General features: G+C 43.9%; 1 protein-coding gene across 1 annotated transcript in view; it reads left to right on the top strand.

The window, feature by feature from the left end:
- The window catches only part of LOC102475442 (uncharacterized), an 84,972-nt gene extending 74,497 nt beyond the window's left edge, over window positions 1–10,475 (top strand). Inside the window, exon 11 of the mRNA XM_027773871.1 lies at window positions 10,058–10,475. Within this exon, the coding sequence (XP_027629672.1) occupies window positions 10,058–10,127 (70 nt within the window). The 3' untranslated portion in view covers window positions 10,128–10,475. The remainder of the gene's footprint in view (window positions 1–10,057) is intronic.
- The last annotated feature ends 2,429 nt before the right edge of the window (window positions 10,476–12,904 follow it).

Here is a 12,904-nt window from a genome sequence, read left to right as displayed (position 1 = left end):
TCTATAGGGTAAGTGTGCTCACCGGGGGTGGGGGGGGAGAAAGAGAGAGAGATAGAGAGAGAGAGAGCGAGTGCCAGAAATCACCCTCCAGAGGGGAGGGCCATGCCGCCACAGTCCCTTCTCCTCCATCCTCCTCTCAGGATTTAGGGCACGCACACACATGCGCCACAGGCTCTGAGGCTTGAACTGCGGAGTGCCACCGACTGGCTCTAAACTTGGTGACTTTAGACAACAGCAATGTGTTCTCTCACATCTGAACTGCGAGAGGCCAGTAGTCCAAACTCTAGGTCTAGTCAGGGCATCCTCTGTCAGAGGGTTCTGGAAACAACCCATCTTTGCTTCTTCTGACTTCTGGTGGTTGCTGGCAATCCTTGGCATTCCTTGGCCTGCAGCTACGTCACTCCAGTATGTGCCTCGGTCGTCACATGGCTGTCTTCCCTTTGTCTGAGTCTCTTCTCTGCTTCTAAGGACATTGGACCAGGCCCCGCACGCTAGTATGGCCTCATCTTAATAATCACACTGCAAAGACCCTCTTTCAGATCAGATGACATTCTGTGGTTCTATGCAGACATGGGTTTTGGGGGACACTATATAATCTGTGTGTGATACACATACACCATTTGAGCAGATCCTGTAGTGCACTATGCACTGCAAAAGTTGTCAGCACTAAACCAGGACTCTCAGATTTCCTGTGTTACCAAACTTAGAGTACTGTTTACGTGGGTGTATGTGCGAGCCTTGGCTTCCCTGATGAGATCCGTGAAAAAAAGGCAGTATCTGTCTTTCAATAGAAATGGCGTCGTCTATAATATGTTTGTTACTCACTTGACCTTGAGGGTCTGGATGCACAGGCAGCTGTAGCTGAGGTTTCTGCCCGAGGCGGGCGGTGCCGCGAGGCTCTCAGTGTTGCCGCTCAGTACTCCTGACTGATTCGGAAATGACATTGACATGAGCTCGCGGGAGCAAGTTGTTTGACATAAAGGCCCTACCATCCTGTTCCTTGGAACTTCCTCAAACGACGAGAGTCTACAGTCCAGCTGAAGAGGGCAGAGAGACGCCAAGGGCTCATTCCTTTCAGGAGCTCAAGGGGAAGTGCTTAGCCCTGCTGGAGTTCACGGCGCAGTGGCAGGGAGAGCGCGTCCCTGCACCGCAGATGCGTGCTGCAAGCGTTCGCGCCCAGCTTTGCTTTCCCTTCAGCTGCACACCCACGTCCTTATGTTGTGTTTTATTTCTATACCTGGTTTTCCTGCCTTTTGCACGTTTACTATAGACAGGGGATTCGCCACTGGATTGCTACCATTTACGCAGCAAGTTAGGCTATTTGAAGTTTGGAGCAAGCAAAATTCGTGTTTGAATAAGGCACACATTCAACTGACTGTGAATTGATGTAAATATTCTTATTTACTACTTGTATTAGTTTTCTGTGGCTGCTGTAACAATTTGCCACAAACTTGGTTACTTTATTTATTTATTTGTTTTTTTCTATAGGGTAAGTGTGCTCACCGGGGGTGGGGGGGGAGAAAGAGAGAGAGATAGAGAGAGAGAGAGCGAGTGCCAGAAATCACCCTCCAGAGGGGAGGGCCATGCCGCCACAGTCCCTTCTCCTCCATCCTCCTCTCAGGATTTAGGGCACGCACACACATGCGCCACAGGCTCTGAGGCTTGAACTGCGGAGTGCCACCGACTGGCTCTAAACTTGGTGACTTTAGACAACAGCAATGTGTTCTCTCACATCTGAACTGCGAGAGGCCAGTAGTCCAAACTCTAGGTCTAGTCAGGGCATCCTCTGTCAGAGGGTTCTGGAAACAACCCATCTTTGCTTCTTCTGACTTCTGGTGGTTGCTGGCAATCCTTGGCATTCCTTGGCCTGCAGCTACGTCACTCCAGTATGTGCCTCGGTCGTCACATGGCTGTCTTCCCTTTGTCTGAGTCTCTTCTCTGCTTCTAAGGACATTGGACCAGGCCCCGCACGCTAGTATGGCCTCATCTTAATAATCACACTGCAAAGACCCTCTTTCAGATCAGATGACATTCTGTGGTTCTATGCAGACATGGGTTTTGGGGGACACTATATAATCTGTGTGTGATACACATACACCATTTGAGCAGATCCTGTAGTGCACTATGCACTGCAAAAGTTGTCAGCACTAAACCAGGACTCTCAGATTTCCTGTGTTACCAAACTTAGAGTACTGTTTACGTGGGTGTATGTGCGAGCCTTGGCTTCCCTGATGAGATCCGTGAAAAAAAGGCAGTATCTGTCTTTCAATAGAAATGGCGTCGTCTATAATATGTTTGTTACTCACTTGACCTTGAGGGTCTGGATGCACAGGCAGCTGTAGCTGAGGTTTCTGCCCGAGGCGGGCGGTGCCGCGAGGCTCTCAGTGTTGCCGCTCAGTACTCCTGACTGATTCGGAAATGACATTGACATGAGCTCGCGGGAGCAAGTTGTTTGACATAAAGGCCCTAGCTAGGGCAATTCTAAATAGAAGGAGAATTTATAGATGCAGGAATCGGAAAATTAAATGCAAATAACAGATATTTTAAAAACTTAGCCAACTCGACTTGTCAAGGCGGAGAGAGCAGCATGACCAGCTTTGTCTTCTCAAAACTAAATTGTGGTCAGAGAGGTGGAGCGACCCTGAGGCGGATTAGCCTAAGGAATCAGGACAAGCCGCAGTGTTCCTCAGAGCCCATGGTGCAGCTCACACCGTCCAAATGTTCCTGCCTCATTGTTATTCAGGATTCTTTACTTTTTTCCCCCTCCTCTTCAGGAGAAGGGCTACGATAATTTTCTTTATGTAAAGTCAGAGAAAACAAGACTTAAAAAGGTTTCCATGGGCCAGCTGGTGGCATGATGGGCCTCACATGGCTAGCTGCGAGGTTCGAGTCCCGGACCAGGTGACTTGGGAAACATAACTGGGCACCTGGCTGTGTGTGTCTAAAACCCCGGAAGGAGGGCGAGAGGGAGGAAAAGGGATTGAAACATGACCATCTGCCATGGGGGTGCTCTCTCACTTTCTCTCTGCCTCTCCTCACCCCCCAGGCCAACGTATGTACCCTTTGGCAAATCTGAAAAATAAATAAATAAGGTTTTCAGTATGGAAAGAACAGACTGTAGCAACTCTTGGATCCTTTCGTAGATAGCATCCACCTCCTCCCCAGGCCCACGCCCACCTTTCGCAGTCCTCGCTATCTTCTTAGTAATTGTTGAACAGCAGTCTGTTGGTCCACTGAACGAACTCTGGACCCCCTGGGTGGGGCAGGCCTTTGCACAGAGTTGGCTGACAAGCCTTCCTTCACCCTGGGGTCACACTCTGGGAACCATCATGGCCGAAGCCAGCTTTGGCCACGCACTAGGGCAACAGCCAGGCCAGGGCCTGGGCACAGTTCATCCATCCCTCTTCGGGTTCAGTGTGCTCTCAGCTGTACTCTCCCATCTGAGTTTTGCCCAACTCTTTGCCCTGCTTTTATGCCTGGAGTCCCAAAGGCTCTCACCTCTGTATTTCCTGAGGAACTGACAAAAGATGTGTTCCTTCTGCCAGGAAGTGTTTCCCGAAGCCTTAGGCTGGGAAACTGCCACTTCTCTGCCCCTTTCAGAAACTCAGCACTTACTACGTACTGTATTATTCATGTGTTTGTGTGTCACTTTGCAACAGACTTTTCCTATGGTTGGGCTGTTATTTTATATTTTTTACATTCAACTTCTACCATGGTTCCTGGGATCGAATAGATTAAATTTACGTAAGTAATGGAGCGAATCAACTGTCATGTGTTAGTCAAGATACCGGAAGCCCTAAGGGAAGTCACGTTAAAGGATGGATTTGGAATTCGAACATGAAATCCACTAAGACATATATAAACAAAATTATTACCTAATGCCCATCGTTAAGTGTTAATGGTAACAGAAAAGTGCCAAAGAGTGAGAATTCTGAGTATCAGCACTAGAATTAAAAAACAACTAGTGTCTCCCTGTGTAGGTTTTTAAGCAAAACATATCATAAGTAGTTTGCCTGTCTCAGGACAGCTGAGTCTTGAAAAACTGAAGTTGCTCCACCACCACGGGAAGTCTTGACCTTGATTGTTTGATTGCTTTCAGCTTAATGCAGGAAACTCTGAAACACAAGCAAGACTGATAATCACCTCTTCACTCCTCCTTTCTTATTAGTCAGACTATTTTGCTTGCTTGTAACAATGCCAACTCTGAAAGTTACTGCAAGAAAGGCCCAGTCTCTTAGGAGGTGGTGGTCGATGTACGCAGGCAAACATAGAACATAGTAGGTATCCAGGAAGTGCATGCTAAAGCAGCAAATCCATAAACTAGGTCCTGTACAAAGCAGGGCTCAATGCATCATCCGTGAGGAGGGATAGGAGAAGACCCAGGTCCAGCCCGCACTCAACAGCACCCTTCTCTTGTGTGCACGTAGTTGGCAAGGGACCTTCACATTGGGACCTACTCTGTGAAGCTCTTAGTTCGTGTGACAGATTTTAGATGAGTTAACATCCCTCCATCCCCGACCTCCACCCCCACCTCAGCCATTGGCCTTTCAGGCTGCTCTTCTAGTTCTCCCCAAGAAAGTGGATTTTGCTCTTTTTTCTCGACATTCTCCAGGGAGAATCTCAAAGTCTTAGGTAATTTGATCCTTTTCTCTACTTATTAAAATCCTTATGATTTGAGGCTCAGGGTAAAATGCTATCTATGTCATGAAACTTTCTTGCTTGTCCAGGCAGAAGCAAGGTCATCTCTACCCGCTTTCAGATAGTCCACAACTTGACTTAGACCTGGCACATAATGTCTTTGCTGGTTGTGACTGTGTTTGCCTAAGGTAAAGATGATAAACTTTTTAAGGGTAGGATCACATACATTTCTTTTTATTGACCAGCATGATTTCTTATACCAAGTAGAGATTTGGCCAATATTTATAGTCAGAAATCCAGAAAGGAAAGAAGGGAGGAAGGGAGAAGGGAAAACATAATGGGATCTAAAAGTCACCTAATCTTTATGTTAGTTACCTCTTAATATCCTCAAATGTCTCATTGAAAATAATATATTCAGAGGCCAGCAGATGGCATGGTGGTTAGGGCACTGGACTCCCATGTGGCTGACTGTGGTTCAAGTTTCAGATCTGGTGGCTTAAAACTCATGCTAGATGCATATGCATGCATGCCCCAAATCCCCGGAGGTAAATAGGGGAGAAGAGATTGTGGTGTGGCCATCCTTCCCCAGGGGTGATTTCTTGCTTTCTCTTTCTCTGTCTCTCCGGAGAGCACAAGTGTCCTATAGCAAAGATCTCTCAAAAAAATTTATGCAATTATTTATTTTAAAAATAATTTGGCCTATGAACAAATGATTTTATTTTCTCTTTCTGGAAAGTAAGAAGATATGATGAATAATATAGATAAAAAAGGATGTTGAAATTTTGGTAACATACAGAAATATAAAATACTATTTTTATAGAGAGAAGATAATAATAATAAAAATTATCATGAGACTGAGCAATCATTTAACTTTACTGATTTTTTTTTTCCTGAAAGAGGCCACTATTAATCATTTCTTGCTATTCTGAGCTTGTATTTGTGCTGCTGCAGATTTCTGTGCTCTTCTTTGTCAGTTTGAGCCATTCCTTGGTGCGAAAGTGACAAGTAGTGATGGTGGGAAACTGACAGAATGAGGCGATGAGTCTTGCTCATTTTTAGGGATGGGGGTGGAGATACAGAACTTTCAAGTGTTTCTTCCACCATTTTCAGTGTGAATGCGTACCCTGTCTAAAACGTATGTCAGACAAAATGTGATCTGTACCATTCCTTACCTTTTTAGGCACCTCTTTCTTGGCAACAAAACAAAAGAGAACACGCCAAAGTTTGCAGGCAGAACCACCACAACCCATTCTATGGTTGTCTACTCTTAAAAGAGTTTTCTTCTCTTGCCTTTGTGTTTCCTAGCTAGGCCAATGAGAGAGCGGTGACCTGGGATACTTAGGCATTCTTCCGCAGTGGCTGCATAATCTGCGAGGTGCACTTGAGCAGGCAGACTTCTCTGGCTTGCTTTCGTCCCACTTCTTTAACATCATTACTGCCCCTCTCAAGCCTACTGCTCCAATACTCCCATCTGTTCATTAATTTGGGAGAAATTTTCTTGTCCTAATGCAGGAACCTGGTTTATATTCTTCAATACTAGCTTTGGCTAGTTCTCTCAGTTTGTTTATTATTTTTTTTTAATTTTTAATGTTTTAAAAGTACATTTTGGTATAGAAATCAAAGGATTCAAAGATGGGCTTGGGCACAACCTAGGCAGGTGTATGGAGGTATATGTACAGAAGAAAAAGTGTGTGTGCTGTCAATATAACACCGAGACCCACTAGACTCCCTCCGATCCTATTCATCAAAAATAGTTCATGAAGGCCGGCAGATTTCATAGTGGTTAAAGGACTTGATCCCATATGGCCAGCTCCAGGTTGGAGTCCTGGATCCCATGGTTTGAGAAACGTGCCAGGTGCATGTGTTTGTGTGCCTACAATCCTGAGAGGAGAATGGAGGAGAAGGGATTGCAGTGTGGCCATCCCCTCTGGGGGCAGGGAGAGGGGTAATTTCTTACTTTCCCTCTCTGTCTCTTTCCAGTGAGCACATGCAAAAAAAAATACATATATAAAAAAGAAGAAAATTATAATTCATGAATAAATATCTGCTCCAATATAAAACCATTTTTTAAAATCTTCATAGAAATGGGACCAGCAGTTGGTGTAATGGCTATATTGCTGAACTCCCATGTAGCCGATTGCGGTTTGAGTTTCGGACCCGGTAGTTTAAACTCATACCGGGCGTGTGTGCGTGCGTGCCCAAGATCTGGAGAGGAGAATGGAGAAGGGATTGCGGTGTGGCCATCCCCCTGGGGGCTGATTTCTCGTTTTCTATCTCTCTGTCTCTCTCTGTCTTTCTGGTAAGCATGCACACCCTATAGCAAAAACCTCTCAAAAAAAAAAAAAAAGAAAAATCGTCATAGGAATGATGGCCACTGAAGGGAATTAAGAGTGAATAGTCATGATGATTTCAGATGTTTAGGAATTCTGAGCCTGGCGTAATAGAGAGTGAGTCATTTTTAATAGGCACATGCTACCCAAATGTCTCTGTAGTGTTTAGGGCTATAGCACGTGGACTCTTGTGGCAGCTCGGCACCTTCGCCAGGGGCTCTCTCTCAATGGTTGCCCTCCTGACCTCTTGTTTGCCTGCTGGTACATACTTGGCTAGCCTTCATCAGACATAGCACTGCATCCAGTACCTTCGGGAAAAAGAAAAATCAGAGAAGAGACTGTTCAGAAATGGACTCAGTAAGAGATGAGATTAGAGGAGAAAGTGGGATTTTTTGGGGGGGGGTGTCAGGGTTTGAATCATATAGTCAAATTGGTCAGTCAGTAAAAGCTAGTTTGGTTACAAGGATAAGAAATTCATTAAGACCAATTTTAGAAAGGGAAATTTTGAAGGTGATCTCCATGTGATTCAGCCTTGAGAAATAAAGCTAGATGTTATAAACTAGAAAATTATGAAGAACAATGTACAACGCAGGTACTATGAAACCCCCATGCACGGTGCCACCTGATCGCAGTTTCTGTGTGTCTTAGGTCCGAACAGTGAAAGAGAACATCTGACTGACTAAGCCTGTATCAGGTGCCCATTCCTGCCTCAGTCATCCAAAATAAAGGCAGGTCCCGGGCACACACATTACTATCTAGGGCCTGCTTCGTTACCACCCATCTGAAAACCGGGGAGTGATTTCTGATGGACCGGCAGTCGGCCCTCATATATTTGCTATAATACCAGCAGTGTACAAGGAATTGTATTTGGCAATGAGTAAATGTAGTAAGAACTAGAATTTATCACATGTCTGGCACCACGATAAACTTATACGTGTTTAACCCCGTGTCCCTGTTGTGCATGTGCTCTAATTATCCATATTTACAAACAAGGAGATCGAGGCTAAGAGAGAGCTAGGGCATGGAAGTCTGGCTCCACATCGAATCTAAAGCCTATTTTCTTAAACACAAAGCTGAGAGCTTTTGTTCTGACATATGAAGTCAGTTCTTTATGGTGACAATCTAGCTGGAAAGATGGGATGCATAATCCCACACGCAATATTAGAAAATTCACGACACATTTTTGCATAGCAAAACATAGAAAAATACATCATGACCTTCCTCATGATCTAATAGTGAAACAAGATTGCATCATGAGGAGATAACTTTACGTGTAGAATGAGTTGTGTGTGTTATTAGATTCCAGAGGAGGAGGACAGAACGCTGAGCTGCGGCGGTCAGGAGGAAACGGGCTCTCACAGGTTTTGAAGGATGGAGATGAGAGTCCCGACAGCTGCGCAGGACTGTGTGAGCTCGCGGCTCACCTTTACGCGCTGTGTCTTACCATCATCTGGGGAATGTAGAGCGAGCTCAGCCTCCAAGTCCTTGGCATTCTCCGGTCCTATGACCTCCTCTTACATGCCCTGCCCCTCCCCGCAGCCCCGTCTTGCCCAGTGACTGCCTGCACTCCAGCACATGGACGCTTGGGCCACTCGGCACCTTCTCCAGGCTCTCTCTCAATGGTCCCTTCCTGCTGGTGCATACTTGCCTAGCCTTCAGCTCCAGTGTCCTTCTTTGTGGAGTTTTCTTTTGTTCTTCATTTTTTTTTAAAGAGGTTTTTGCCGTAGGGCACAAGGACTCGCCAGAGTGAGAGACACACAGAGACAGTGAGAGGGAAAGTGAGAAATCATCCTGGGGGGGATGGCCATGACGCAATCCCTTCTTTCATTCTCCTCCCAGGATCTTGACCCTGCACACGCATGCACACAGCATGATTTTGAGGCTGAGGCCAGGACTCGAACTGTGGTCAGCTGTGTACAAGTCCAGCAACATAACTGTCACGCCAGCAGCTGGCCCTATCCTTTATTCTTTGGTACTTCCCCTTTCTTGCCATTCAGAGGCTCTCCGTCTCCTTCCTGCTCCCGTATGTCTCTGTTTCTGAGGTTACCCGCCACGCGGCTGCGTTTGTATCTTTCACGTTTGTTTCCTTCTTTTACACCGGGAGCTCCCGCAGGTCAGGTTCCTTTTCTCTGTTGTTCTTGCTGCCCCAGCACTCCGCCATGTGCCTGGCGCACAGAGGGCACTTTCTCAGTACGTATGGAATGGCTAGATGGATGAGGGAAGGGAATGGCAGTCTGTGCATGTGGTAGCCACAACTGTGGTTTTCGTGGTGTGATAATGAGATCGATGTATTACTGAATAGTACACCAAGTACTTTGTCATGAATTTCTGCTTCAGCTCGGTGCTGTCAGGCCTCTAGGGGGCAAGTGATTTAGTCAGGGAAGCGAAGCCTCCAGGGGCAGGAACACCACGTCAGTGAGTGGTAGAGTTGGATTTCTGAGTCCAGCCTTGGCGTTTGCTGTAACAGGGAGCATGAAGTCTGGCTGGTTCGGGGGAAGCTGCCCGGATGAGCTATTACTCACCTTGAGCACGTTTTCCAAAGGGGTAATATTTTTACCCAGTTTTTAGGTAATATGATTTTTTCTGTAGACACCGAGGGAAAGATTTCACAGGAAATCATGTGAAAGTAAGACAGAGACTCCCATAGAGGACATACTAAGTGGTGGGATTTACTTTTCTGTGCCAAGTTTCCAGCACACTGCTGGGCAGGCTGCGCCTCCTAGACTGCCCCGGCTCAGGCGCAGGGTCTTAGAGCTGCCCTGCCTTTGTCTTACTGGGAACCTTGAGCGCTCTGAGAGCCCAGCTGGGGCACAGTGCCCAGACTGAGGCCGAGGGACTTGCAGAGGGGGTGGTGAGCAGATTTAGCAGACTTAGATGTTTTATTCTCTAGCCACAGTTAGGGTGCCATTCTTAGCACAACGATGAGTATGCAGTAGGTTGTATTAGACTGTACGAAAAGCTAGTGTTATAGTTACCTTTTAATCTTACTAATTAGTCAAGAATCAAGCTTATCATAAAACTCTAGAAAATCCAAAATTAATTTTCTCTCTTGTTTTCTTCCCTCCCTCCCTCCTTTCCTTTTTCCTCAGATGGCTTCCCTTTATGTCTCAGGGCATAATTCATTCTGAAATTGAACTTTATCTTCAAGGTGAGGATTAATGAAACCGTCAGTTGAAGAAGGTACAAGATGATTTTGCCACCTCTGGATGCTGCGGAACACGATTCCCCAGTTGCCCCAGACGTTTCCTTTGATCGTTTACCTTTGTATTGGATTTATAGTTATTGCTCACAGTGGAAATAAAAACATACGTAAAGCTGTGTCTTGGCAATGTCGTATGCCCTGCCCTAAGTTAAAAACCCACCTAAGGATTTGCCACTGTTATTCAAGAGTTAAACTCACTTCATTTTTCTGCCACTTACAATGTCATCAGACGGATCTATTATTAACTGCACTTCACTTTTATTTTTGCAGAAATGCAAATAAATCATCAACCTAAAATACAAGAGGAAGCAAATGGTAAATGTTGTTGCCACTTTTCATCTTTTAATCATCTGAAATAATCTATTTCTGTTTCAAGATTACCTGCTTTGCACATTTTCAAAGTACATTTTTATTGAACTTAAACTATTGATTGAAAAATATTTGAAATGGGTATAAGAATAAGCATTAAATTACAGTCTAATTTATAAAGAAACTAACCTGAGAAACTTGCTTTTCTTCTTTAAATGCTTCTCTTCGATAACTATATGGAAAAAATCATATTTTAACTGATTTCTTATAATTTCTAATAATTTTGCCTCCTTTTTACTCATTTGTATATCAGTCTCTCTGTTTTCTTCTTCCTTTAAAAAAAAATTCCAGAGGGTGTGTGTACTCACGAGAGAGAGCTAGAGGGAGGGGAAGGGAAAAAGCACCCCCCTGTGGCATGGCCATGCCACAATCCCTTTTCTTCCATCTCTCCTTCCTTTGGGGAGTTTGGACACACAAACACACACACACACACACACACACACACACACACACACACACCCCTGGTGTATTTCTTAGGCCACTGGGTCCGGTACTCGAACTGTGCAGTAAGCTATGTAGGATCTAGCCACCCTAACTATCCATGCCCCTCTCTGGCCCTCTCAGTATTCTTTTTAAATTATTTTGTGATTAGCTTTCTGTATTAGATTATTTTCAAATCAACCTGCAATTGCATTCTTAATATTTTTACATTTTAAGGTTGATCTGAATAAGATGGAAAAATACAGATTTCTAGTATACATACCAGGCTAATAAATTTCGATATTTCAAAAACGTGTCTACTTCATGCAGTAATTTGAAACTAGGCAGGGGTTAATGTTAACATCATTATATTCAAAGTCCTTTAGTGATTAGGATGGTCACTGAGACACAATCCATTTACGTCCACTCTGACAAACCACTTAAACTAGCATTTACATCTGTTTCTATTAGAAATTATGCTTAAGCTCATACTTTACTTTTTTTTTTTTATTATTAAGAAAGTCTATGCATGTGTCAGATTGTTAGCAGGGCACAATTTTACTAATGTTCCAGAATCTCTTAGTAATTTTAAGGGGTCTCAAAAGGTCTGTGGCTGACAATAAAACCTTAAGTAATACAGCTTGAAATGGCATTCTAAGTGGAAAAATTATCCATAAATCCCAGAACTTGGTGGGAGCACAGATGAATAAAAAAGGCTAAAACTTTTAAACCAAATGCTATAATAAAGGCATAAAAATGTCAAAAGTCCTTTGTCAATAGCATAAGCCATGAAATCCACATCGCTGATACCTCACGTAATGAAGTTTCATTGTACAGGAGAGGGGTTTACCCAGGCGTTTGTTAGATATCATTCACCATATCATTTTCATTAAAAGTAACCATTAAGAAATGTTTTCCTGTAATTAATATTTCTGTTTTCTTAGTTTCTTTTCTGGTCTCACTAATATGTCTGTTTCTTATAGTACGAAAGTGGGTTAGTCACAGACCTTAGTTCATGAGGCACTGCCGTTACTGTCTGTCAACAATCTTTTATTTCATTCTGAAGAATGTGATCTTTAATGCTTTTGGGGTATGATTCTATAAATACACACATAGTCTCATAGTTATGTGAATGAGCTAATTTATGTTGTGGAAAGAACTTGGAGATGTTAAGCAGTAGAATCGGTTGAGGTGGTTTTCCATTAGGGTTGTGTTGAAAAGGCAATGTGGGAGGACCAGCAGTTAGTGTAATGGCTATGTCGCTGGACTCCCACATGGTCAACCGTGGTTCAAGTCCCGGACCCGGTGGCTTAAAACTCATGCTGGGCATGTGTGTGTGCGTGCCCAAGATCCCCAGAGGAGAATGCTGTTTCAGTTTAAGGGTGTAATGGAAAGGAAGGGATTAATTGAGTTACCTTTAATTCCATTTGAGGTCATTACTACTAATTCCAACTATATGCTAGTCCTAACTTCTGGCCATGTGTAATTAATTCCCAGTTATCTAAGACATGTTTTCTAAACCCTGATACCTTATAAGCCTAAATATATTTAATTGCAATAGTAAACCCATTCTTCATAATAAAACAATCTTACCAAGTTAGACGGAACTTGTTTGTAAGATAACATTTTTAATATACATTGTATTAAATTTCCTGTTTCAGTGTCTTTTGCATATTGCTCTGAAATCTAGCCATTATGTGAAAACTTCTCATTAATGCTAGTAAATTTATATTAATACTCTAATAATAATTTAAATTCTAATCCTAACAAATTTTCTCAAGATACTTTTGTAAAGATCTGTGAAGGCAGCCGTATCTCCTAATGTGCCGTGTAGGTGCGTGGCGCACTGTGGAGTAGAAGCAGTAATGCGTTCACCATAGCGGACGCATGGTTCTTGCCGGATAGACTGAGTTAGGTCCATCAGGTCATCATTAGATAAATAACA

The sequence above is a fragment of the Tupaia chinensis genome, unplaced genomic scaffold (genome assembly GCF_000334495.1).
Source record: "Tupaia chinensis unplaced genomic scaffold, TupChi_1.0 Scaffold000046_3, whole genome shotgun sequence".
NCBI lineage: Eukaryota > Metazoa > Chordata > Mammalia > Scandentia > Tupaiidae > Tupaia > Tupaia belangeri.
Note: the sequence above shows the minus strand (reverse complement) of the source record. Positions and strands in the feature narration are given on the sequence as shown.